General features: G+C 40.6%; 1 protein-coding gene across 5 annotated transcripts in view; it reads right to left on the reverse strand.

The window, feature by feature from the left end:
* Window positions 1-27,073, reverse strand: part of DOCK4 (dedicator of cytokinesis 4) — a 479,600-nt gene that overhangs the window by 164,156 nt on the left and 288,371 nt on the right. For all 5 annotated transcript variants that reach the window (XR_015162547.1, XM_086396606.1, XM_086396604.1 and 2 more), the window contains exons 14-16: window positions 23,280-23,404; window positions 22,145-22,307; window positions 17,680-17,786 (exon numbers count right to left, since the gene is read on the reverse strand). Coding sequence is in view for 4 of the 5 variants with exons in the window: in XM_086396606.1 (XP_086252732.1) it covers window positions 17,680-17,786; window positions 22,145-22,307; window positions 23,280-23,404 (395 nt within the window). In the remaining variant the exon portion in view is untranslated. The remainder of the gene's footprint in view (window positions 1-17,679; window positions 17,787-22,144; window positions 22,308-23,279; window positions 23,405-27,073) is intronic.

A 27,073-nucleotide genomic window follows, 5' to 3' on the forward strand; every position in this document is an offset into this window, starting at 1 on the left:
GTCTGGTATGTTCCATCTGTGTACAGAAATCCTGAAGCTATAGATTGCTTTCTTATCCCCATCCCCACAAATGACTGCCTGGTTCTTGAATACTTCTGGAAACCTCTTAGAATGTCTGCTTGCTGAACCCCTGTAGCTCAACCTGCAGTCAAGGATCAACCATTTCTGTGATTGAAGATGCGATGGCCGTGTTCTGCCCATAGGGGGCACTGTGAATAGACACCGTGGCTGCCTTTACAGGGGGCAGTCACTGTGGCCAGGTGAGTGCCACCTATTATAGTTCACTGCACTTCTCCCCCAGCCTAGGGGCAAGACCTCAGCATTGGAGTCTCTGATTTCGAGCTGTGACATCTTGATACCTTCTTACAGCTGAACTCTATCACCCTTACTCAACACAAAATACAGTAGCTAATACAAACATTACTCTGCACACAGAAGTTAAGACCTTCCTTCCACCAATAATACCAGTGTGTTTTTTGTTATGTGTTGTGTGTATGTTGGTGCTGGTGTGGAGAGGAAGTGGAGAGGATGGGCAGGAATTCTACCTATTAATTTAGTAAAGAAAAGTACATAAAAACTCTTTGGTCTCTGTGAACGTTTTGCTTTAGTATTTACTGTATTATAATATTTACTAATACTAGGTGTTCAAAATAAATTTTTTTTTTTTGGTCCATTAGGAGTCAAAATCATATGTTAGGTATGGGGTTAGAGTTTAAATCTATTTCCAAAGAACTTAAGTGGCCTGCAGAGAAAATCTCACAGCCTGCCTTTTCTTGTCCTCTGAGGTTTTCAGCTTGCATCCTCAACACATCACACAGCACTAGAGATTTTAAAGGCAATCCAAGCAACGATCATTCTGTTGATGTTGTTCAGTTGCTAAGTCATGTGCTAAGTTGTGTCTGACTCTGCAACCCGATGGTCTGCATTTACATTTATTTACATGCATTTGCCATCATTTACAAAGGCTTACTAAATGTCAGGCTAAGCACTCTGCATGTGTTTTTTTACTCTGATAATAATCCTGTGAGGCAGAACATCATAACCTGAGAAGCTTATGTGATTTGCTCAATATTACAATGTTAGTAAGAATCAGAGCCAAGATGTGAACCAAAGTTCATGCTCTCAACTACTATACAAAATAGCAGTCGTGACTACAATGACTCTTCTACTGTTGTTTTAACCAGGTTTTGAGTTTTGCTGTAACAAATTTAAAATTAACAGATAACATATTGAATGGTAGGTATGGTTAAGAAAGATCACCCCCAAGATTTCATTTTTCACACACACAAAGTATGTTTGTGGGAAACACCCTGGGAGAGAGCTTAGAGTGGTCTTTGGGCTAAAATAGTTTCATACCTAACAAGCCTATGAGTCCTACAGTGAAATGGCTGGTCTGTGTTCTGAAACCACCCAGGGAGCAAAAGGGATCATGTGATCTGGATGCAGTGGGGAGGAGAAGCACATAGGAGCAGAGAAGGCATGTCATGGGAGCCTAGGAACACAACAGATGAGTCAGAGATAATTTGTTCATTCACTGGATGAAACAGAAAAAAAAATGAGACTGAAGAGCAGTGAAGACTAGAAACAGGTTCCAGAAGATAGGCCTGTAGTGCACAGCAGATATTGCAAAGGGTTAAGCCAGAAAGGTTGTCCAGTTCTTCAGAGGAAATGCTCAGCTCACCAGCAGAAGCCAGGGAGTGAGAAAGAGTCAGCCGTGAATTTCTCGAGCGTTCTTCTGCCAGGTGGGAGAAGAGTCTGGACTGTGAGGAGGAGTCTGAACAAGGGTACGGATGGGAGAGAATAAATGGGTAGGAGCAATCTTCCCCCAGGTGAAGGGCTAAAAATCAAGGAAATCACAGAAATGAAGCTGGTAAAGTACAGCATGGAGATATCAGTGCAAAAAAGTTGTGGCTGGATGTCTGAATGCCTGTGAATCTGAATAGTAAAACACTGCAGCTTTGCACAAAACTACATCACTGTGTTTTTTGATGGATGGTTTTGTCACCACAGTAAAATGCAGTTACATCCCTAAACCAATGAGTAGTTAAATACGGATCACTTGCATTCTAGGGAATACCCATAATGCAACTATTTTTGTTTTAGCACAGGGATGATTTTTTTTTCCATTAAATCCAGTGTGGGCACGGAAAAAGGCAACATGGATATTAGAATAAGAAGAAATATCCTCCCCTCCTCTTGCAGCAGACACAGACAAGCAAAAGTCTTGCTGGTATTATGTCAGATGGGGGAGACAGACAGAGAGATGTGGGAACGATTAACTGAGCCATTCTTCCTAGGAGAGACCAGGCCACATGACTACAACCCCCTGAGGTTGCACCTGGATAATGGGAACAAAACAATGTCACTGTCACAGAAAAGGACAATTCTGTGTTTGCTTCGATAGGGTGGGATCTGTGCAAGTCATTTTAAAATGGCATGAAGTTAATTTATTACAAATTAGAGAAGAGGGAGATGAAAGCCAGCCTGCTGCTTTACTTGAGACTGAAATCAGATCTGACAGGAGGGATGGACTCCCTAGATTATTAAAGAAGAGTTATAACAAAGGCTCTGTGGCAGCAGTAGTAGCCTCTTCTTTGAGATGATATAGCCTGGCTCACAATCTATTTCTTTGCCCAGAATTAAAATCAGTTGGTGGAGCAATGAATTGTACATCACACCCCAGGCCACTTTTTGCCCAGTCTTGAGCACAAGAAAGAGATGCAGTGGTCAGCCACAGACAGTCATCCAGAAAAGTGATAGGTGCAAAAATGCAAGCTATATAATTGAGAGAAATAAATAAGAAATTTCTTCAGATATTAACTGGTACAGAGATTCATAGTATATTAATAAAATTAAGGGGCCCGTAAGTTTCAGGATGTAGAGAATTAAATTAAAAACTATAGTAAGTTAGACAATCCATTTGAAACTACTGCCAGTTAATTGAACCAGATTTATCAACAGCTGTGGCAGAAAAACATCTTCTTCTGGGGATCCTTTCAACATGACTCATCATTCTTAATGTCAGTATTAAACATGTATTAAAATTCTACTATTTGAGTCTTTTAATTCAGTATAAAGAATGTAACAAGGAAATAAAAACTGTACCTGTACGTGAGGGCATTACATGTCTGACCTCTGCACTCATTTGTTAAGACTGATGACAAAGCAGCAGTAAAGACCCCTGGATTTTAGCTCCGCCAGGGAAGTAGAGAAAACTCTGTGGGGGGAAAGGCTATTTGACTTCAGTCATAAAGACTAAGAGGCTTACCAGGCAAGGGACAGAAAGACAGGTTATACAGAAGAAACAAAACATATAAAGACACTGGGGGAGAAAAACACATATATGAGACGATGACGATACGGCAACTAAATGCAATGTGGGTTCTAGACTAGATCCCAGAAGAGAAAAAGAAAAGTACTGGAAAAATGTGCAACATCCAAATAAGTTGTGTGTTAACAGTATTCTACTGAGGTTAATTTAGTTTCAATAAATGTTCTGTGGTTATGTAAGATGCTAACATAAGGAGAAGTTGGGTGAAGGGTATATGGGAATTTTCTGTACTATTTTTGAAACGCTTATCTAACTGAAAAAACAACTGTTTTAAAAAATACAGGTGTAGTCAGACAACTATATGTAGTTGAGTGTGGCTAAATGATGTGATTTTTTTTTTTTTTTTTAGGACCAAAAAAGCCTTGGGACTACTCTGAACTTCTTAAAGGAGGAAAACTCGGGCTGATTCTGATATCTGTCTCTGGTTTAAATTTCTTAAAGAGCCACCAAGGAGGAGGTAGTGACTGGTCATGAAACCAAGTGTTTAGATGGTGAGGTAAAGTGTGAGCAGTCAAGAGAAACTGAAGGTTTCAATTCACCACAGGAGAGGATGGAGATGGAATAAAAAAATTCAGTTTTGGACAAGCTGAGTTAAGAGGTATCTCTGGCAGATCCCGCTGAAGATGCTCAGTAGGCTGGTAAAAGCCCTGAACTACAAACCCAGATCTGGACATCATCAGCAGAGATGTAGCAAATTAACCCACAGAAGTGGGTGAGATGGTTCCAGAGTGTAGAAGACACAGATAGAGTCCAAAGATTAAATCCATGATAACACCAACATTTAAGATGCAGATAAGATGCACACTAGTATATACAGGAAGGATAAACAACAAAGTCCTACTGTATAGCACAGGGAACTATATTCAACATACTGTGATAAGCCATAAGGGAAAAGAATATGAAAAAGAAGACATATGTGTATAGCTGAGTCATTTTGCAGTACAGCAGTAATCAACACAATGTTTCTAAGTTAACTATACTTCACTAGGGGATTCCCAGGTGGCACTAGTGGTAAGAATCCATCTACCAATGCAGGAGACAAAAGACACAGGTTCATCCCTAGATACAAGAGATGCAGGTTCGATCCCTGGGGTGGCAAGATCTTCTGCAGCAGGGAATGGCAACACACTGCATTATTCTTGCATGGGAAATTTCATGCAAAGAGCCTGGCAGGCTACAGTTAATGGGGCCACAAAGAGTTGGACATGACTGGGTGACTGAGCACATGCAACAAAAACATACTTTACTAAATAATTTTTTTTTTTAATACAGATAAGAGAGAAGAGTACTCAAAGGAGTAGAAGGATCAGACTCAGGAGAACACTGTCAGACCACAAAATGTGGGATTTTCAAGAAGGGTAATCAATAGTATTACATGTTATAGGGAAGTCAAGTAAGGGAAGATTTAGGAAGTGTCTATAAGGTTGGCCAGTGTAGGTGACCTTGAGGGGAAAACTTCATTTGAGCTTCGAGGACAGAAAGTAGCCCAAGGGACAAATGGGATGGAGGGAAGTAGAGACAGTGAGTGAAGACCAGCCTTTCCTGCAGGTGGCTCACGAGGGACAGGAAGAAACAGTGTGGTAGCTATTACAACGTAGTTTGTCTTTAAAGAAAAAGGGCTAGTAGAAGGAAAGAAATTATAAAAATTAGGGTAGAAATAAATGCAAAAGAAACAAAAGAGACCATAGCAAAAATCAATAGAGCTAAAAGCTGGTTCTTTGAAAAGATAAATAAAATTGACAAACCACTAGCCAGACTCATCAAGAAACAAAGGGAAAAGAATAAAATCAACAAAATTAGAAATGAAAATGGAGAAATTACAACAGACAACACAGAAATACAAAGGATAAGAGACTACTATCAGCAACTATATGCCAATAAAATGGACAACTTAGAAGAAACGGACAAATTTTTAGAAAAGTATAACTTTTCAAAACTGAACCAGGAAGAAACAGAATATCTTAACGGATGCATCACAAGCACGGAAATCGAAACTGTAATCAGAAATCTTTCAGCAAGCAAAAGCCCAGGACCAGATGGCTTCACAGCTGAATTCTACCCAAAATTTAGAGAAGAGTAAACACCTATCCTACTCAAGCTCTTCCAGAAAATTGCAGAGGAAGGTAAACTGCTAAACTCATTCTGTGAGGCCACCATCACCCTAATACCTAAACCTGACAAAGATGCCACAAAAAAAGAAAACTACAGGCCAATATCACTGATGAACAGAGGTGCAAAACTCCTTAACAACATTCTAGCAATCAGAATCCAACAACACATTAAAAAGATCACACACCATGATCAAGTGGGCTTTATCCCAGGGATGCAAAGATTCTTCAATATCTGCAAATCAATCAATATAATACACCACGCACATTAACAAACTGAAAGATAAAAAACATGATTATCTCAATAGATGCAGAGAAGGTCTTTGACAAAATTCAACATCCATTTATGATAAAAACCCTCCAGAAGCAGGAATATAAAGAACATACCTCAACATAATAAAAGCTATATATGACAAACCCACAGCAAACATTATTCTCAATGGTGAAAAATTGAAAGCATTTCCCCTAAAGTCGGAACAAGAAAAGGGTGCCCACTCCCACCACTACTATTCAACATAGTTTTGGAAGCTTTAGCCACAGCAATCAGAGAAGAAAAATAAATAAAAGGAATCCAGATTTGAAGAGAAGTAGTAAAACTCTCACTGTTTGCAGATGACATGATCCTTTACGTAGAAAACCCTAAAGACTGCACCAGAAAATTACTAGAGCTAATCAATGAATATAGTAAAGTTGCAGGATATAAAATTAACACACAGTAATCCCTTGCATACCTACACACTAACAATGAGAAAACAGAAAGAGAAATTAAGGAAACAATCCCATTCACCATTGCAACGAGAAGAATAAAATACTTAGGAGTAAATCTACCTAAAGAAACACAAGACCTATATATAGAAAACTATAAAACACTGATGAAAGAAATCAAAGAGGACACAAATAGATGGGGAAATATACCATGTTCATGAATTTGAAGAATCAATATAGTGAAAATGAGTATACTACCTAAAGCAATCTATAGATTCAATGCAATCCCTATAAAGCTACCAACAGTATTTTTCAGAGAACTAGAACAAATAATTTCACAATTTGTAAGGAAATATAAAAAAACCTCGAATAGCCAAAGTAATCTTGAGAAAGAAGAATGGAACTGGAGGAATCAACCTGCCTGACTTCAGGCTCTACTACAAAGCCACAGTCATCAAGACAGCATGGTACTGGCACAAAGACAGAAATATAGATCAGTGGAACAAAATAGAAAGCCCAGAGATAAATCACGCACATATGGACACCTTATCTTTGACAAAGGAGGGAAGAATATACACTGGAAAAAAGGCTGGGAAAACTAGTCAACCACTTGTAAAAGAATGAAACTAGAACACTTTCTAACACCATTCACAAAAATAAACTCGAAATGGACTAAAGATCTAAATATAAGACCAAAAACTATAAAACTCCTAGAGGAAAACATAGGCAAAACACTCTGACATAAATCACAGCAGGATCCTCTATGACCCACCTCCCAGAGTAATGGAAATAAAAGCAAAAATAAACAAATGGGACCTAATTAAACCTAAAAGCTTTTGCACAATGAAAGAAAATATAAGCAAGGTGAAAAGACAGCCTTCAGAATGGGAGAAAATAATAGCAAACAAAGCAACTGAAAAAGAATTAATCTCAAAAATATAGAAGCAACTCCTACAGCTCAATTCCAGAAAAATAAATGACCAAATCAAAAAATGGGACAAAGACCTAAACAGACATTTCTCCAAAGAAGACATACAGGTGGAAAAAACTGGAAATAGAACTGCCATATGACCCAGCAATCCCATTGCTGGGCATATACACTGAGGAAACCAGAATTGAAAGAGACATGTGTACCCCAATGTTCATTGCAGCACTGTTGATAATAGCCAGGACATGGAAGCAACCTAGATGTCCATCGGCAGATGAATGGATAAGAAAGCTCTGGTACATATACACAATGGAATATTACTCACACATTAAAAAGAATACATCTGAATCAGTTCTAACGAGGTAGATGAAACTGGAGGCTTTATACAGAGTGAAGTAAGTCAGAATGAAAAACACCAATACAGTATACTAATGCATATATATGGAATTTAGAAAGATGGTAACAATGACCCTATATGTGAGACAGCAAAAGAGACACAGATATATAGAACAGTCTTTTGGACTCTGTGGGAGAAGACGAGGGTGGGATGATTTGAGAGAATAGCATTGAAACATGTATGTTATCATATGTGAAACAGATCACCAGTCCAGGTTCGATGCATGAGACAAGGTGCTCAGGGCTGGTGCACTGGGATCACCCTGAGGGATGGGATGGAGAGGGAGGTGGGAGCGGGGTTCAGGATGGGGGACATGTGTACAACCATGGCTGATTCATGTAAAAATATGGCAAAACCCACTACAATATTGTAAAGTTATTAGCCTCCAATTAAAATAAATAAAAGAAAAATGCTTTAGAGTGTTAAAAATCTGATAACACTGCCAGAAGAGAGGAAACAAGAGGGAATGCTAAGAGAAGCAAGCTAAGGGGAGCCAGGAGAAGAGGAAGATCCTGAGAGAAGCAGGTGGAAGCATTAGCCTTGAAGGGAAGGAGTCTTGCCCCACCACTGAGACAGGAAGCAAGAAGGAAAGGAAGGAGGCAGATAAGTGTGCAGGTGGCAAAGGAGAGAACACATGGATTTAAGGAAGTTCCTGTCTGATGGCTTCTGTTTTCTCTGTTAAGGACAGGGGAAGTGGTGAGGCAGGCAGAGTGGTAAAGTCTTGTCAGTAGTTGTTATGAGGATTAAGAAGGGAACTATGGACAGAGGTTTGTAACCCCATACAGGAGTGGGTGACCAAACCATCTCCAAGGAAAAGACATGCAAGAAGACAAAGTGGTTGTCTAAGGAAGCTCTACAAATAGCTAAGGAAAAAAGAGAAACAAAAGTCAAGGGACAGAGGGAAAGATATGCCCAAATGAATGCAGAGTTCCAGAGAATAGCAAGGAGAGATAAGAAAGACTTCTTAAATGAACAATGCAAAGAAATAGAAGAAAACAATAGAATGGGAAAGACTAGAGATCTCTTCAAGAAAATTGGAGACAACAAGGGAACATGTCATGCAAGGATGAGCATGATAAAGGACAGAAACAGCAAGGACCTAACAGAAGCAGAAGCAATTAAGAAGAGGTGGCAAGAATACACAGAAGAACTATACAAAAAAGTCTTAATGACCCAGATAATTTTGATGGTATGGTCACTCACCTAGAGCCAGACATCCTGGAGTGTGAAGTCAAGTAGGCCTTAGGAAGCATTACTCTGAACAAGTTAGTGGAGGTGATAGATTTCCAGCTGAGCTATTTCACATCCTAAAAGATGATGCCATTAAAGTGTTGCACTCAATATATCAGCAAATTTGGAAAACCCAGCAGTGGCCACAGGACTGGAAAAGGTCAGTTTTCATTCCAGTTCCAAAGAAGGGCAGTGCTGAAGAATGTTCAAACTACTGTACAACTGCACTCATTTCATACACTAGCAAAGTAATGCTCAAAATCTTTCAAGCTAGGCTTCAACAGTATGTGCACTGAGAACTTCCAGGTATACAAGCTGGATTTAGAAAAGGCAGAGGAAGCAGAGATCAAATTGCCAACATTAGTTGGATCACAGAAAAAGCAACGTAATTCCAGAAAAACATCTACTTCTGCTTCACTGACTATGCTAAAGCCTTTGACTGTGTGGATCACAACAAACTGCAGAAAAATTCTTAAAGAGATGGGAATACCAGACCACCTTACCTGTCTCCTGAGAAATCTGTATGCAGGTCAAGACACAACTGTTAGAACTAGATGTAGAACAACAGACTGGTTCAAAACTGGGAAAGGAGTACATCGAGGCTGTGTATTGTCACCCTGCTTATTTAACTTCCATGCAGAGTACATCATATGAAATGCCAAGTTGGATAAATCATAAGGTGCAATCAAGACTGCTGGGAGAAATATCAATAACCTCAGATATGCAGATGATATCACTTCACTGGCAGAAAGTGAAGAGGAACTAAAGATCCTCTCAATGAAGGTAAAGGAGGAGAGTGAAAAAGCTGACTTGAAACCCAACATTCAAAAAACTAAAATTATGGCATCTGGTGCCATCACTTCATGGCAAACCGAAAGGGAAAAAGTGGAAGCAGCGACAGATTTGGTTTTCTTGGGCTCCAAATCACTTTGGACAGTGACTGCAGCCATGAAATTAAGACACTTGCTCCCTGAAAGGAAAGCTATGACAAACCTAGAGAGCATATTAAAAAAGCACAGACATCTCTTTGCTGACATAAAGAGTTGGACCATAAAGAAGGCTCAGTGCTGAAGAATTGATGCCTTCATACGGTATTGATGCAAAATACGGTATTGGAGCAGACTCTTGAGAGTCCCTTAGACAGCAAGGAGATCAAACCAGTCAATCCTAAAGGAAATCAACCCTGAATAATCACTGGAAGGACTGTTGCTAAAGCTGAAGTTCCATTACTTTGGCCACCTGATGCGAAGAGCCAACTCATTGGAAAACACCCTGAGGCTGGGAAAAGACTGAAGGCAAAAGGAGAAGAGGGCGACAGAGGATGAGATGGTTAGATAGCATCACAGACTCAATGGAATTTGAGCAAACTCTGGGAGATAGTGGAGGACAGAGGAGCCTGGTGTGCTCAATCTACGTGGTCACAAAGATTTGGACATGATTTAGTGACTGAACAACAGAGACAGTAACCAGGACAGGTAGAAAGTTGCCATGTTGTATGGAACAAGCCTTATAGAGAGAGGGCATGGAAACTCTACAAAAGGATGGAGAATGGTATCTTTACATGCACTGGGCCATTTAAAGAGATCTAGAGTCAGGACACTGAACATGAGGCTTCAGAAGAAGAGCTTTCTCTACTCCAGAGGCCACACAGGAAGCTCTCTCAGCAGGAGAGCCAGAGATCAGCAGAGGCAGAGATTTTAAAAGATTGTGTAATAGTATTAATTACTGAGAATGAAAGCACTTTCTGCCCATCACATTAGTAGCCTTCAGGGCTGAGACCAAGTCCACTTATTAAGTTATCTTAGCTTTTTTTCCTTTCTTTTTCTTTGCTTGACTTAGTTTGTGCTGGACTGTGTTAGTCGCTCAGTCATGTCCGACTCTTTGCCACTCCACGGAATGTAGCCTGCCAGGCTTCTCTGTCCATGGAATTCTCCAGGCAAGAATACTGGAGTGGATTGCTATTCCCTTCTCCAGAGGAACTTACCAACCCAGGGATCAAACCCTGGTCTCCTGCCTTGCAGGCAGATTCTTTACCATTTGAGCTACAGGGAAGTCTGGTTTGGCTTACTTTTATGCTAAATTTACCAGGCTATTTACATTTTGATTTAATTTTGCAGGTGTATGCTACCTAATTTCTCTTATAGTCTGTAATAAAACAAGGGTTATGTGACCAATGCTCCTATGCCTAAGCCCAGGGTGGACAGAAATGTTTTGTGCTTGTCTAAGATTTATTTCTCATGATTATAGGGGTGTCCTTGTGGGGTTCCCTTGTGACTCAGCTGGTAAAGAATCTGCCTGCAATGCAGGAGACCTGGGTTCAATCCCTGGGTTGGAAAGATCCCATGGAGAAGGGAAAGGCTACTTGCCGGGAGCCAGCACGGGAGTCCCCACCCATAACAGGGTTATGTGGGAGAGTTCTGGTGGGCAAGGCGAGCCAGAACTCGAGGGGTGCCCCTCTGGGCCTGCCTGAGCTCTACCCCAAAACCAGAGTCTGCCTGCCTTACTGCTTTGTGCTCTCACCTACACCTCTGACTTTACGGGGGGCTGTCCCCCACCACCATCTCCCTCTCTGAAAAAGAGTTAACTTACAGCTCCAGTTAATAAAGTTCCTGGGCATGACAAGAGTGTTTTAGTTCACAAACCCCTCAGATGGCTCTCTAACTTGCCTGACAGGTTTACCCGGACTCCTAGAGCTATGCATACAATTGTTTACAATTGTAAACATGAGCGGCACAGGAAGCTTAAGATATTCAAATAGTATAGAGCCTCTTGGAGAGTTAGAAATTGTCAGAATAGAACTAGTAGAAGATTTCATTGTTGAGCCCATGCTTGCTGCCAAGTTTCCACATCCCCTGTATTGTATCCTTGGAAGTGTATTAATATAGTTGGTATGTAGAAAAAATAAGTAGTGGCCTTGGTGTTAACAACTTTAGACCCTTAAGGTAATAAATTCTTTCCTTTGTTGTAAACCCACTGCACCTCTGCCCTATAGGAATGCAACTTTAACACCTTCGGAGGATGGCGCCAAACTTTAAAATAATTACTCTTAGAGAAAATAAGTCTTATGGTTGACAAACCTTTGTTAGAGTCATAAAATGTTAACAGGCCTTCTGGCCAGAAGATGATGTAAATCACCTAAGCCATTTGTATATGATAAGTTTGCAGAAAAGAAACCCTGATTTCCATAAGGATCAAAGACTGCTGACTTTGCATGATTTCACACCCCCTATTATCCTCTACGTGCCACTTAGGGTATAAAAGCCCCTGTTGAAAATAACAGAGAATAAAGCTATGGGCCTTGCTCACTGAAGCTTGGTCTCCCCATATCGTTCTTTCTCTCACCTCCTGGCTGAATTCCCATCTGGAGCATGGAGGCTTGTCAAGCCTACTAATTTTGCCTGGGCTTCTAAGATCTGACGGGGGAGGCCTTAGTGTCTCCTCTCCTTCGGGAGAATAGGAGGACGCCTACGGCCTACATAGGTGACACAAACTCCTTGTCTTGGAGTTTTATTGGTTTTCCACGTAAACCAAGTTATTCAGCCTCTTTTCTCCACTGAATTTTCTCACTGAGCTATCCCTATTTAACCACTCTTTATATCTCTAATTAATACTTAATTAAGCTATCGCTATTCTAATCTCTGACGCCATCATCCTGAGGGAATCCCTGGATCCAACCAGGGCTGGGCCCCGGCAGCTACTCACTCCAGTATTCTGGCCTGGAGAATTCCTTGGACTGTGATGTCCAGGGGTTGCAAAGATTTGGACACGACTGAGCGACTTTCACTTACAGGGGTGTCTCTTTCAGAATTGTTGGAGAAGTATGTAGAGTTTTCTGCACAGCAAGATGGGTGGCAAACCTATCAGTCTATTAAATTTTTCAGCCTCCTGTCATTTTTTCATTTTACTTATAAATACAAACATCATATAGGAAAGGATAAGTGGAAAGTAACTCAATCTGAGAAATTCACCTCAAGGATGGTAACTAGTGCAGAGAGGCTGTGCTGGACTTCTAGGGACCAGGTGGGGAACTGGAGTATAAAACAGGAAACTGAAACATTGCAGGGAAAAAACGAGACACAAAGCACTTATGAACAAATTTCTAGGGAGCAAAAGTGATGAATTCATCAAAGACTCTTGCAATCTAGGCCATACATTAAACTAATCCCTTTCCAACCAGGATACATGATCATGCTCTATTTAGCTGATTTCTTATCTGGCCCTTCTCTTGCTCAGAAGCAATAAATCCCACCCTAAGGAATCAGATTCTCTACTAAGGAAATCCCCAGTCTGGCTGAGTTGGGTCACTTGAGTCATAGTGGTGTTAATCAACATAATGAATTTGCAAAATCCCGATTTCTTTAAAAGTAGACTATATTATTACTTGTTTATCTATACATACAAACTAGACCCAAGAGTATTTCAGCATGTACTTCAAAGAAATAAAAATCCTCACTAGAATACTTAAGAATGGAAACTTGAGTACACAGTTAATAAACTTCCTATCCTTTTTTGGACCTTCATATTATTATCCATAACAGACTTGACTCTTGGAAAATGAATTTTCTTAAGCTTATTATTTCAATCTCTTTTCTTAACTTTGCTTTCCAGCAGGTAGCTGGCAATGAGTAGCCAAAAATATCTCTACAAATTTAAGGAAGACAACAAACCTAGCAGAATGCAGCAAAATAACAAAACTTAGCAAGACTAAATGCTGTTACAATCAACTTAGGAATTCCAAAGACAAGTTTTGGACTTAGCCATCAACTACTTGGAGATATGACTGATGTCCTCAGAGGTGAAAAGGGACCCTGGAAGCACGAAATCTTTAATGATGACTAATCAAGTTCTTTCACTTCCCTTTCTAAAGCTATAATATTTGGATTTTTGTAGATTTCAGAGGTTATCTCCATGGAGTACCACTGCAAACATACTATCAATTATGTAAAGGTGAAAATGACTTTGAAAGGGAGCTTTGCCCTCAGAATTCTTTAGCTCCTGCCCTAAAGGATGAGTCCAGGTTCTTGTCAGACCACTGACTGATAACAACCTTGTCACAATGATTTCCTTAAAACACACTTAGAAGTCCAGTCACTGTCACAAGGGGAAATTATTATCTCTTTCATAAATTTTAGGCCCAAATTAGGCTATTAAATAGTTTTCAATATACCACTTTTTTTTTTCTTAGTTCACTGCAGAAATGAATCTTCTAAACCAGAACCTTACATGAGGAAGGAAGTAGATTTTATATATCCTACTATGAGGGATTCTCTGGTGGCTCAGATGGTAAAGAGTCTGCCTGCAATGTGGGAGACTGGGTTTGATCCCTGGGTTGGGAAGATCCCCTGGAGAAGGAAATAGCAATCCACTCTGGGAAAATCCCATGGACAGAGAAGCCTAGCAGGCTACAGTCCATATGATCTTATAAATAAATCAGTTTTAAACTTTATGTAGCTAAATTTATACATTTTGGGGGTACCTAATTTCTAACATTGAAGAGGCATCATTAGAAAGGCCCTCCCTCCCTTAACTTTCTAAAAATGTTCATTCATATTATAAAGGCTCTTACAGTTTTATTTTTTACATTTAATTGGAATCTGCTTTGGTATAAGAAGCAAGGTAGGAATCCAGAGCTTAACTTTTCCCTGCATCACCTATTGTGGCCATCTCAATTATCTCAACATCACTTATTAAATGGGCTATTTTTTTACCCAGTAATTTGAAATCCATTCCTCTTCTTAGCTTCCTTTTTTATTCAAATTTTTAAATTAATAAATTCAAGCCTGTAATTGTCAGCAGGCTGTGAGACTGCCCATCATGGCAGAGGAAGAATAACATTATGCTCATAATATCATTTTATAATCATAACCCGCAAGTGCCCTTAAGTAGAAATTGAACTTCTTGGCTCAGTACTATGAAAAAGAAAACCATGTATCAACTAGATGAAAAACAAAAGATGTTATGCTTGGCAGGTATTCCAGTTCTCTTTAAGCAACACTGAATAATCCTAATCATAAGACTCAGCTACTTAGGGTTGTTCTGTGGAACTAATGCTTCCTCATGGGTCTACGCAACGTAGGCCTGCCCCGCATGAGATGATCTACAGATACCATCCTGAGCCTCCTTTGTGATGGAGGAAGATCACTGCTGTAAAGATCACTGCTCTTTACACTGTTGATGCTTAAATAAATTTTCTTACGCTTTCTGGATCAGAATTCTATGTATTCATTGAAAATTTGTTTAAGGGCTTGAGATGATTCAAAGCTCCACTTTTGAGAAAAATGGTGGTTCTATCCAAGGCATCCTGACAGACCCCAGGTAATGGAGTAGAATGAGCCTATGCCTGGGAACCAATACCAGTTGGATGCTAAATGCTCACACGGAGAAGTAAGCCTTGCTACCTGTCCTCCTGGCATTTTAAGCACATTGGTATCTCTAATCAGCAACTAAGAGTTTTAATATTATTTATACTTCTTTAGAGGAAGTCAACCCAGACTTGCCTAGAAAGTTAGTACCTACCACCCAAAAACACCCTCCAATCCACAGGTGAGATAGCCTACATTGTGAAATGTCATGTACACTCAGTCGTGTCTGACTCTCTTCAATCCCGTGGACTGTAGCTCACCAGGCTCCTCTGTCCATGGGATTTTCCAGGCAAGAATACTAGAGTGGGTTGCCATTTCCTCCTCCAGGGGATTTTCCCAACCTAGGGATCAAACCCACATTTCTTGCGTCTCCTATATTGGTGGGTGGATCCTTTACCACTGTGCCACTTGGGAAACCTTGTGAAATGTCATAAAGAAGTGATTTATTCTTCTAAATATTATTAGGAAGTTAATAATTACCTTAGCCCTGGCTTTTCTGTGTGAAGATTTAATGGTACACAGAGTCAAGATCACAAACATTCACATCAAGTGCCACTTACGTCTTTTGGAAAACTGTAGCTGAAGACACAGCCTGTTATATTACCCATTTCACATAAAGGGGCCGACCTTTATTTATATAAATAGATCATCTCACGTGTCTAGTCCATTTAGCTCCTCTGTGTGCTTCAGTGTTACTCTACTTGAAAATATTTTTTCTCTGTATTTTAACATCACGAATTCCTTTAAGTCACTTTTGAAGTCTACAGAATGTATGTGTCAGAAATGGAGGCACTTTAATGGTCTTATTCACCACTATATTCCCAGTTGCTAGAAGAATGTCTGCCCCATGGTCTGTGGTAGTCAATGTGCTGAACAACCAACCAGAAAATAAATGATTCAAGAAATATGCACATACATACCAAAGCACAAACAAAAATTACCCGGTGTCTTGTGCATGAACACTCATTTTACCAGCAATAATCCAAATGTAAAGAAAGTCTCTGTCATATCCTTCCTTCACTCAGTGTATCTTCACTGCACATCTGCCACATGCCAGAACCCCTCTGACTCAGCTGTTGTTCCTGAAGGGCTCCTAAACCTACCATGGTTGAGTTGAGGGGTCATCAGACAACCATCTGACAATGTAATGAGGACAATGGTAAGAGATTTGTGCAGATACCTGGAGAACTCATGGACAGGCACATAGTCAGCTGGGAACACAGAGAGTAGGAACTAGGGTGTGGGGACTGTTTTCCCAAGGTTCTGGCCCAGGTGAGCCTCTGCAGATGAGGAGGAGCCAACTGTTGGGAGACAGGGGAAGCATGACGGCAGGAATGTCAAGTGGAGCTGGGGGAACCAGCAGGCAGGAAGTGACTGGGGCATTAGGTAGAGGACTGGAAATGGGATGATGTGAGGCACAAGGGCGGAGAAGGCAATGGCAATCCACTCCAGTACTCTTGCCTGGAAAATCCCATGGATGGAGGAGCCTGGTAGGCTGCAGTCCATGGGGTCGCTAAGGGGTGGACACAACTGAGAGACTTCACTTTCACACATTGGAGAAGGAAATGGCAACCCACTCCAGTGTTCTTGCCTGGAAAATCCCAGGGACGGGGGAGCCTGGTGGGCTGCCGTCTCTGGGGTCGCACAGAGTTGGACACAACTGAAGCGACTTAGCAGCAGCAGCAGAGGCATAAGGGAGGAGGCAGCCCGACATACCTGAAAGCCTGCCATTTCCACTGTTGGCAATGGGAAGCTTTTCCATGGGTTGAAGTCAGGCAGGGGTCTGGTAAGATTTGCACCTTAGACAGGTCACCCCAATGGCTGACTAGAAAATGGACTAAAGGGAGAGAAGGCCCAGGTGGGCAGGACTAGTGAGCCCAGATGAGAGCTGACAAGAGCCTGGAAGAGTGTGTGGTTACAGAAATGGAGAAATGCAAAGGAGAAAGATTTTGGAGAAAATCATATACTTTAGTGCTTGATTTCATAGTTGCAACTGCTTCTGTTCTATACTTCATTATTACTAGTATTCTCTGATAATTCCTAAGGATCTCTTGTTAGGTGAATTTTCTTTTTATTGCCTACTACACTATATTTTTTTCCCCAAATGTTTGCATGCCAATTCTTGTGGCAAAAAATAGAGTAACAACCACTGAAGTTGTCATAACAAGGAACAGCTACTTACTTCTCCTTTGCTTCGTGAGAGCAGCAAATGAGACAAACAGAAAGGTGACCTTGCAAAATCTGCTTCTGGGGTCCACAGATAAGAAAGCAAGTACTGGGAATATTTTAAAAATATTAATATATTAAAATATTAAAAACCTTATTTGTAAGGTTTATCTAATCCTATCACAGCCATGGATAGGATTTCAAGGTCACCCTATAGACTTAGCCAAATACCATTATTTCAATTAAGTTTAAAAAAAAATCTTTAAAATACGTGTCAGAATATGACAGAATCTAGAGATACTACTCTCAAAAATGCACTCTCTCTGCCAGCAATCAGCCAAAAGAGTATCTTTGCAGTCCGTTTTTTCTCTTTTCCAGAGTGAGGATAAGACTGTGAGTTAGTACTTCTGCCCTGTTTTTCACAACTGCCCCCAACCTCTGACTGATGTTACCTTATGCACAATGAGCTCATGCGTGCCATCTGGAAGTGTCCTACCATCTTCCTGCATCAGGGGAACAAAGGAGAAGCCAAACAATTTCTTCTCTCCTTTCTCCTTTGCTGTAGAAGGGGGAAAAAAAAAAAAGAATCAGTTATTTCAGTGTATGCTTACACACTGTGTTCAGACACACGGATTGGGGACATGAGTGATCATGAAGAAATAGAACACTCCCCACCCCCCACCCCCCACACACATCCGCACCCTTTATACAATGAAGAGCAGCTCTTATGATGGGACTTCTGTCTACAGTGGCCACCCTCTAACCCCATAGTCCTGCCTCATAACCATAAGTTATATTCCTTGACTAATTTTCTTCAAGGGATTCACTATTTGAAATTATGTGTTTTGTTTGTTTGTTTTTTGAAGTTGTAGATTTCCTGTTTCTTCTCCTCACAACCCAACCTCCACCCCTTCTCATAAGCATCACAGAAGGCAAGATACTTGTCTGCTTTATTTTACTCTATGCTTGGTATCTCAAAGAATGCCAAGAACATAGTAGGTTCCCAACAAATGTATGGAACATAAATGAATGAGTGAATGAATGAACTCTCCCTACAGCCACATGTATAAACAGAGACCTCTGAAAGCCATCTCCTTGGAATCAGGCACGCAGACAAACACAAACTGCAATCAATAGTTGATAAGAGCTTACTGCAGTAGTATTTGTATGCCAGAAATGAGGCAATGAGGTTTTCCAATGAAAACCCAACTGAATTACAATGGCTAGAACAAGGGTCATTGGCAACTGTTTACAGATAAGGAAACTGAGAGGTCTATCACAATGTTACCTGCTCCAGACCTCTTGTGTGCCATTCTAGTACTTTCCACCCAGCTTCAGCTTCTCCAAAAATGAAGACCGTAAGAAAGAGAATCTGGGTTGCTCAACTGGACTCTGCCCTTGTATTCAGACGTGCAGAGGAGTTGCAGGCTGGCAGCCGTCATGGGCTGGCCTGTTATTCTTGCCCACACAACTGCGGAAGTGGCGGTTTTACTTGACAGAAAAGTCCAGCTTTGGGATACAGTAAGCCCCATGCTAGAGGAGTCAGATACGGAGATCCTGAGGATCGGAAAAGAGACTCTAATAATAAACACATTATCCCCTTCCAATTGTTTCTGGCATTTAACCACAGGGATGTGGAACCCTGTGCACAGAGTAATTCTAGCTGGCTGGCTTAGATTCCTAGCGTGAGGGCAGCCCTGAATTGTGATTACAGTGAAGGATTTTCTTTTTAAATCATTCATTTCAAGCCTAGAGAGAAAATGGGGAAATACCAACACTCTTCAAACAAAAGTCAGAGCAAAGATCTCTGGAAAGAGATTTATAAGTCAGTGAGTGTGCTGGGTATGGAACTTGTGATTTAGAGGGCAAGTCTTATTTAGAAATAATTTCTTAAGTTGCTTTGACTGTCTTTTTGGTGTGGTTTCGGTATTCAATTTGGAAAGATAAAAAAAAATTCCAAGATGCATAAAATTAGCAAAGGTAAGGAACAAAGCAATAGCTTCCCTAAATTTGCCCTTGGTTATAAAATAAAAATAAATACCAAGTAAAGTTTAAAGTACATAGCCTTTTTTCCTAAGCTATTAGATCAGGATTAATGAACTAAATAGACACTTACGTATAATATGTATAGTACAATCCCCTTTTATTAATAAAACCCATGAATCTATGGATTCCACCTCTTGACTTTCCAATATGTTTCTTCTTGTAGCTCAACTTGAACAGTTCTGCCCCCTGGGACCTCCAATATATCGACTAACCACTACTTACCCCTTCACTCCCACCTCCCATTTCTATGGCCCATCATTCTAATCACCTCAGTGAAAAATACCCTCAACACTCCCCCTTCCACATGTCCACTCATAACACTATACCTTGGCAGAATCCAATTTGTGGCTTATTCTATGCCTAACCTAAGCTTAATTAGCGCACACTAATAGTACTTTGGCCACCTCATGCAAAGAGTTGACTCATTGGAAAAGACTCTGATGCTTGGAGGGATTGGGGGCAGGAGGAAAAGGGGACAGCAGAGGATGAGATGGCTGGATGGCATCACTGACTCTATGGACGTGAGTTTGAGTGAACTCCAGGAGATGGTGATGGACAGGGAGGCCTCGCGTGCTGTGATTCATGGGGTTGCAAAGAGTCAGACACGACTAAGCGACTGAACAGAACTGAACTACAAAAGCATCCTGGGATAGGCAAACTTTCGTTTACCTAATCAGCACACTCCTCTACTTTTCTAGACAATAATTTCATCCATTCTCCTTGTCTCTCAAGCCTCCAATACTTTGATACTTTCACTTTCAGCTCATGGAGAGAGAACTCCCTCACACCCTCGCATCCACCTATCAGTCACCTGCATCTGCCCTCCTAGCCCGGAACTGCCCATGCTCCCACCCAAGGCTAATTTTTATCCTTGAGTCCTAGGTCCTGAGCTCCTTCCCCAACTCAAGGACACTGCTCCTACAGGTGTCCCCACTCTCTACATCATCAGGTTTTCCTCTCTACTGAATGATTTCTCCCAAACAAACATACTTTAAAAGTTCCATTTAAAAAACCAAACAACAGCAAAAACTTCCTATGACCTACTTGTTCTATAGCAACTATCTCACATCTCTGCTCACCAGTATTCCTTATAGCAAAGCTTCTTAAAAGATCTGTCTGTACTCACTGCCTGTCCTTCCTTTTCTCCATCTTACTCTGACTCCAGTCAGCTTTCAACTCCACAAATCCAAGAGAACCACCTGTCAGGTTCATGGAAGTCATTGAAGTCACCTGTCAGGTTCATGGAAGTCATTGAAGTCACCTGTCAGGTTCAATGACTTCCATGATGCCAAATCAGGAGATCATTTCTTGGTCCTTATTTTATTTATCACTGGCACCTGACACATGATCAATCCCCTTATGAAAAGCTTTCTTCATTTAGTCTCCTAGGTTCCATTTTTCCTTGATTCTCCTTCAACCTCACTGGCTATTCCTTTTTAATCTACTTAATGACTACTTCTCACTCTCCCCAAATCTAAATGTGTCAATGACCCAAGGATCCATCCTTGGACTTCCCTTTGCTATCTAAACTTTTTACGTAGACATCTCGTCCAGTCTCATGGCTTTGAAAACCACAGATATCTGTGATATGCTGGAGCTAACCTGTACTGGTTCATAAGAACTGACAATATGTATCTTCCCTCAACTACAAGATCATTGATGTCATGTTGGCAGCTTGAAACTGACCATGGTGGGAGTATTTACCCCATGGAAATCAGCAAATGCTATAATTTAGGGCTTCTCCTCCCCTCTCCATCACTCTGAGTGCTGGTTAAATATTTACAGCACACCAATGAACTACATGTTCTCATTATCAAGTTTAAGTCTCCAGCTTGGATCTCATTCAACTGTCTACTTGATGTCTTGAATATCTAATAGACTTCTCAGACTTAGCATATTTAAAATGGAATGTTTGATTTTTTCTCTCCAAACAGATTCTTCCTGTTGTCTTCCCCACTTCATTAAATGACCCCTTCACTCTGAGGCCAAAATCTTGAGATCAACCTTGAATTTTCTCCTCGCTTCACATCCAATCTGTCAATAAATCTGTATAAAAGAATCAAACCACTTAAATCTCGTACTTGGAATTCTGCAAAAGACTCCTGAATGGCTTTTCTGTTCCCATCTGGCCCACCTACAATCTATCATCCATACAGTGGGCAGACTTAACATCAATCTAAAACCTCTAATGCTTCTTTATCACTCCAAATAAAGTCCAAAGTCCTCCTTCCCATGCCCTAAAACACAACAGAGGATCTGGTTCTGCTGCTCCCTCTCTGGTTCTCACCTCCAACTCTCTCACTTGCTCATTCTGGCCTCCTTGCTATTCCTGTAAAGTGCCAATCATGTTTGAGAATGCACAGTGATATAGATATATACAAATCAAGTATGAATCTGAGCCAATCAGAGGCTTTCCTGGTAACTTCACATGCCTAGGAAAGTTCCCGAGGGTTCCCTTGAGCTGTCTAAGGGCTGGATCAGCTCCTGGCTGAAAAGATAGCACATGGGTCAGGGGTGCCTAAGACCACACAAGCCCGTCAGGCCTTTAATAACGCATCTCCTCTTTCTGTATAGTCTTCCTAGGCTGTGAAAGTGATGAACTGATTTTTATGAAAGTGATCACCTTAAGAAAAACCTTGTAGATTTCTACAGCTACTTTTTTTCCTCCTTCTTTTTCATCTCTTTCCATAGAGGTTATGGGTTTTTTGAGAATGGCACCATTTACCTCCCAGGATTCCATTCACCTCCATTTCTTTCTCATGGAGGTCTCTGGTTTGTGACACACTTTCTACAGACTATGCCACACTGTTGTTTCAGCTTAGTAAGCAGTACCCAACATAACAAGGCCACGGAGACACTCCATCCACTTACTGGAACAATGCCGAAACTCGAAGCGGATGTGTGCACCCCTGAATTTATCCACAGGGATAGGAAGTTTCAGCAGCTCGGACCACCTGGGGCTGTTGTTATGATAAAGCACAAAGGAGTGGTACTCGCTAGCCGGTGGCTCTCCAGAGCCGAAGGATATAAAATCCTGACAAAGGAAACATGCAGGTTAAAGACAGCTTCATTTCAAGATGATTTTGGAAGGAGCAGAACAATTGCTTTGCTGTGTCTGTGTGCTCCCAAAACAGCACTTAATGTGAAATTACTTCCTCAGTCCTCTTCGGGGCTATTCTGCACCTGCTTCTGCGGGCAGGCTGTGTTTGGTTCATCCTGAGGCTGGTCTCCCAGGCCTAATTGCTCAAAGGTGGACCTTGGTGACACATGCTAGCTGAGCAACTGCGTGCCCAACTTGGAGTCAACTACAAAGCAAAATTCTCAACCAGCCACAGCCAAAAGCCTTCTGTGCCTTCCTATAAAACTCAGTAAGCCCCGGGGCTCCCATGAAATACTTCTTTCACAAAGGAATCTGATATGATCACCCCGATTAGCAATACTCTAATCTCCACGTCCTATTTTGGTCATAATGAAAATATGTAGGATTAAATATGGGCTCAGACACTAAAGAATGCCTGCAATGTGGGAAACCTGGGTTCAATCCCTGGCTAGGGAAGATCTCCTGGAGAAGGAGATGGCCACCCATTCCAGTATTCTTGCCTGGAGAATCCCATGGACAGAAGAGCCTGGAGAGCTACAGTCCATGGGGTCGCAAAGAGTCAGACATGACTGAGCAACTAAAAAAAAAACCCAACTCCACAAAGAAAAAGTATACCTCTCCAAAACTATAACAGATGAAAGGGAAAAAAATGAAATGGGATAAAAATGCCACGTTTAAGGAGTAGCTGCTATGAGGATGTTTTTGACACGATTAATTAAACAAACTGAAAGCTTATTTCCCCTCTTTTCATGATTAAAAACAAACAAACAAACAAACTACACAGGGATGGAGAAGAAAAATAAGACTGAAAATACTGCAAATCTTAAGTTAACTGATCGCACTAAAGATGAACCCAAGGCAAGGATGTGAAATTGTTTTACCAAAAAGAATTCAGCATTAACGTACCTTCAGGGTCTGGCCACTACTCTCTACAATGAACATCGTAACTTCCACGTTTCTGGCCACACTCTTTCCTCCTTTCTCAAATTCTCCCCTTTCTATAGTGATATATAAATCATTCCGCATTTCACCTAGCAGGAGAAGAAAATTGAAACAGCATTATATATATAGTAGGAAGTATAATAGAGTGCTCTATCAAGGAAAAGTTTAGTTCATAAAAAATAGTGTTAGAGCATACAACATACAATATTTATACTTCTATAATAAGATCCTCACCCTTACTGCCAACATCCAAGGAAAGCAAAGGCCAGCCTCTGCTAGCTTGAAATTAGCAATACTGAAAACATACATTTAGGAGGGAAATAAAGGACCTGGGTAGAAAGGTGCTGTTAAGTTTCACCATTTTTCAATATTTCCTTCATTTCATTTATGAGGTGTGATTACAGAATGACAGCTGAGCAGGGGTGGTTCAAAGCAACTAGTCTCAATACTTTATAGTCAAGGCACTTAGAGAAGAAGAAATACTTAAGTGGAAGAAAATGATAGGACTGCAAAGGGTACAGTTACAATTTCAATCTTCTAAATTTCATGGACGAAATGATCTCACCCCTGGAAGAATCCAGATTAGTGCTTTACAAACACAGATGTAGAATAATTCAGTCATACAGAGACATTTGGCTTAATATTTCTTGCCACCAAGCTATAAAACAAATGAGAAAGGCCCTGGATTCAAACTGACCTAGTCTATGTACACACATATCATCTATTGTTTTTTCTCCATTGGCTATTTATGAAACTTGAATGCTTTTCATTTTACCGCTTTCTCACTACTGCAAGAAAAAAAAATAGAAATTGTATGCCAACTAGCAAAGAGAGGCAAACATGCTTGACAACCTGCTTTTATTTCTCCTGTAAGAATTAAATTAAGGGTAGGCAATAAGTGGATATGGACATGAGAAGTAAGTCAACAACGTGTGACTAGAAAGTTTTTGAAGGTAAATACTGGCGAGGTCAGCAAGGTTGAATGTACTTTTACTTAACACCGCTTCCAAACATTTGAACACTCAAAAGCAATACTGCTTTGTTCTAATTAAAAAATACAAAAAACAAAAAAAACCTCTCCTTAAGAAAGCAAATCACCAGAAGGAACAATAACCACACAAATGTACCCACATTTGGGAAATTTATCAAACTTCCTGACCGAAATGTATATAAGAAAGTACCCTCGCTTTCAAAACTATGGGGGAATACCAGTGTGCATGGCCACCTTCCTCCACAAAGGGGGACTTTTAATAGAGCATCATTTGCAAATGACTTTGCCTGACCAGGAAACAGATGGGCCACAAAAGGGAGACACTGAATAAGTTCTAAAAAAGATGAAATCTCACGCCCTCTTTAGAAAGTGTATGTAAGGAATACATTAATGGAAACAACTGATACAGTGGTCTCTGTCTTATGAATTTCTTAGTTCTCTCACGTAGCTCCTACAACCAACTTGAGAAGGCAATGAACTTGGAACTCCAGGAGAAAAGCAACATATTTCAACATATGTTGAAATATGCTCTGAAAGTTTCCTTGTTTAACCATCTCAATTTTTTAAAAAATTAGGAAAATATTACCCCACAAATTTCACAAATTCTCTACAGTTTTATAACCTGATTCATTTAATTACTATATATTTATCATTAAGTTTCTATATATTTATATATATATATATTCATACATACACACATACATTCTCAACACTATTTATTTTAACAATTCCAATGCAGAATAAATAAGCTCACAAACTATGTCTTCCAAATTCACCAGTTTCAACTCAAAACAGGCCTGCAGTGCTAATGGTCTGCACATGTGCTATTTCAACAACTGTCTGAGGGGAAATTCTTGACAATACTGTTCCCATGAACAGATTTGCCAGGTAAAAAAAACAATACAAAAATCAAGGTACTTTAGAACACACCCCCCACACACACAACAGTAGGAAAATTCCTTTGCTTCTGGAGTAGGTGACATGTGATGAGTGGTTGAGGTGACACACAGCCTATAAAACACACACTGATTAATGGGAAGTGCAGCTACAGGGGCTTTTACCTTAGAAATTTCTCATAATGAGTGATCAGCCTGTCCAAACCACATGGGGATTAACTGTCCTGGATATGAAGAGTAAGTGTTTCTTGGGAGGGGGACTTCCAATATTCATCTATTGGCAGGGCCAGTAATTCTGGCTTAAGCAAAGTGGAGAGAGGAAGGTCTGCAAGACAACCTGTTTCTCGCTGTGTGCAGGCTGGGCCCTGCAGAGGAACAGGGATGGAGGGAGAGTAAAATACCACCAGGGCCACGAAATTCTTTCTCCATGTATTCATTTAGCAAATAGACTGTGAGCACCTACTATGTGTCAGATGTTATCTTAAGTCCAGCAGACTCAGCAAAGGACAAAGCAAAAATGCCTTTGCAGCAGAGCTTAGAGTCTAGTAGGAAAAGATTTTGAACAAAGAAGTAAAACACAGAGCACCCTGAATAACGCTAAGAGCTATGGATCAAAGTGAGACAGAGAAGGGGACAGGGTGCTGACTGAGGCAGAGGGGCTGTCCCATGAGAGAAGCCCTCACTAAGAGGATGAGACATCTGTGGAAGCGAGGCTATCTTTCCAAAGCCTTTGCTTCCCAAATGGACCCCTGCAGCTGGGTTAGCTTATAACTGAGCTGGATTCTTCTCTCTCTTCTGAGTTCAAATAAGCCTAAAGAATGTAGGGTCTCGGGAAGACTGAAATAAGGAGATCTGGATACCAACTTTCCCTTCCACTGTCTCCTGTCTGTGACATTAGTCTAGACAGGGCAAGATAAACCTTGGGCCTCACGTGTCTGTGTCACTCAAGTGGAAGGTGGTAAAGGCAGGGGTAGGGGTGGGAGAGCCAGTAGCAGGGACAAGGCTGCTTTGTTATGTTTCCTTTTCTGTAGAATTTCTAGAATACAACACATTCATAAATAAAAACACCTTATACACACATTGTACTTTTCTGTTCTTTAACTGCAACTGTCCCTGAAACCCTCTTTATCTTCCCCCAAACTTCTTTTAAAATTTTTATTTCGCAAAGTTTTTAGACTGAACTAAGATTTCTCTGAAAAGAGAAAACATGACAAGAACATTTCTCCTGGATGACATTCTACATGCGTCCACCCCCCCTCAGGAATCCATAGCTTGCTGTGTTCTAATACTGCAAGGTGCCATGTTTTGCCAAAATATGTCGAAGGATAAAGTTGAAACAAGTGTTAATTAAAGTCAATACACTTGAGGTTGACTCTAGAGAAAGCCAACCTAAAGGAAACTAATAAGCCCAAATGATGTTGAGAAAGCAAATCCTGGGTAATTAAGAGAGAAATCATAAGGTGAGTATGAAATGGAGTCATAGCACCAATCATGAAAAGCTACTTGCCTGACAATGTTTATTAACACCTTGCACCTCTTAAATTTATTACTCTGTAAATTTGATGTGCTTGACACTTTCCTCTGTTTCACAGGCCCTGTTTCGCTGGGAAGCCTTCAAAATATCACTGTAGACAAGATAAAGATAAGGCCACAGCAGTAGGAACAAATTCAAAAAGAGTTCAGTAACTACAATCAATGGGGTTGATTTGTGGCTTATCCTCAATGGGCAACAGGCTTTTATCAGTTCTGTAAACCTTGATTCTGTCCTATGAATGCCTTGGATAAAGTCACAGAGGACGAGCTCATCACACCAAGTAAAACACTGTCCCCAGCCATAGGGACTATCCAGTGCCTCTTCTGTGCTAGACAAT

The sequence above is a fragment of the Bos grunniens genome, chromosome 4 (assembly GCF_055505025.1).
Source record: "Bos grunniens cultivar Pamir isolate PY7600 chromosome 4, Bosgru_T2T1.0, whole genome shotgun sequence".
Classification (NCBI taxonomy): Eukaryota; Metazoa; Chordata; class Mammalia; order Artiodactyla; family Bovidae; genus Bos; species Bos grunniens.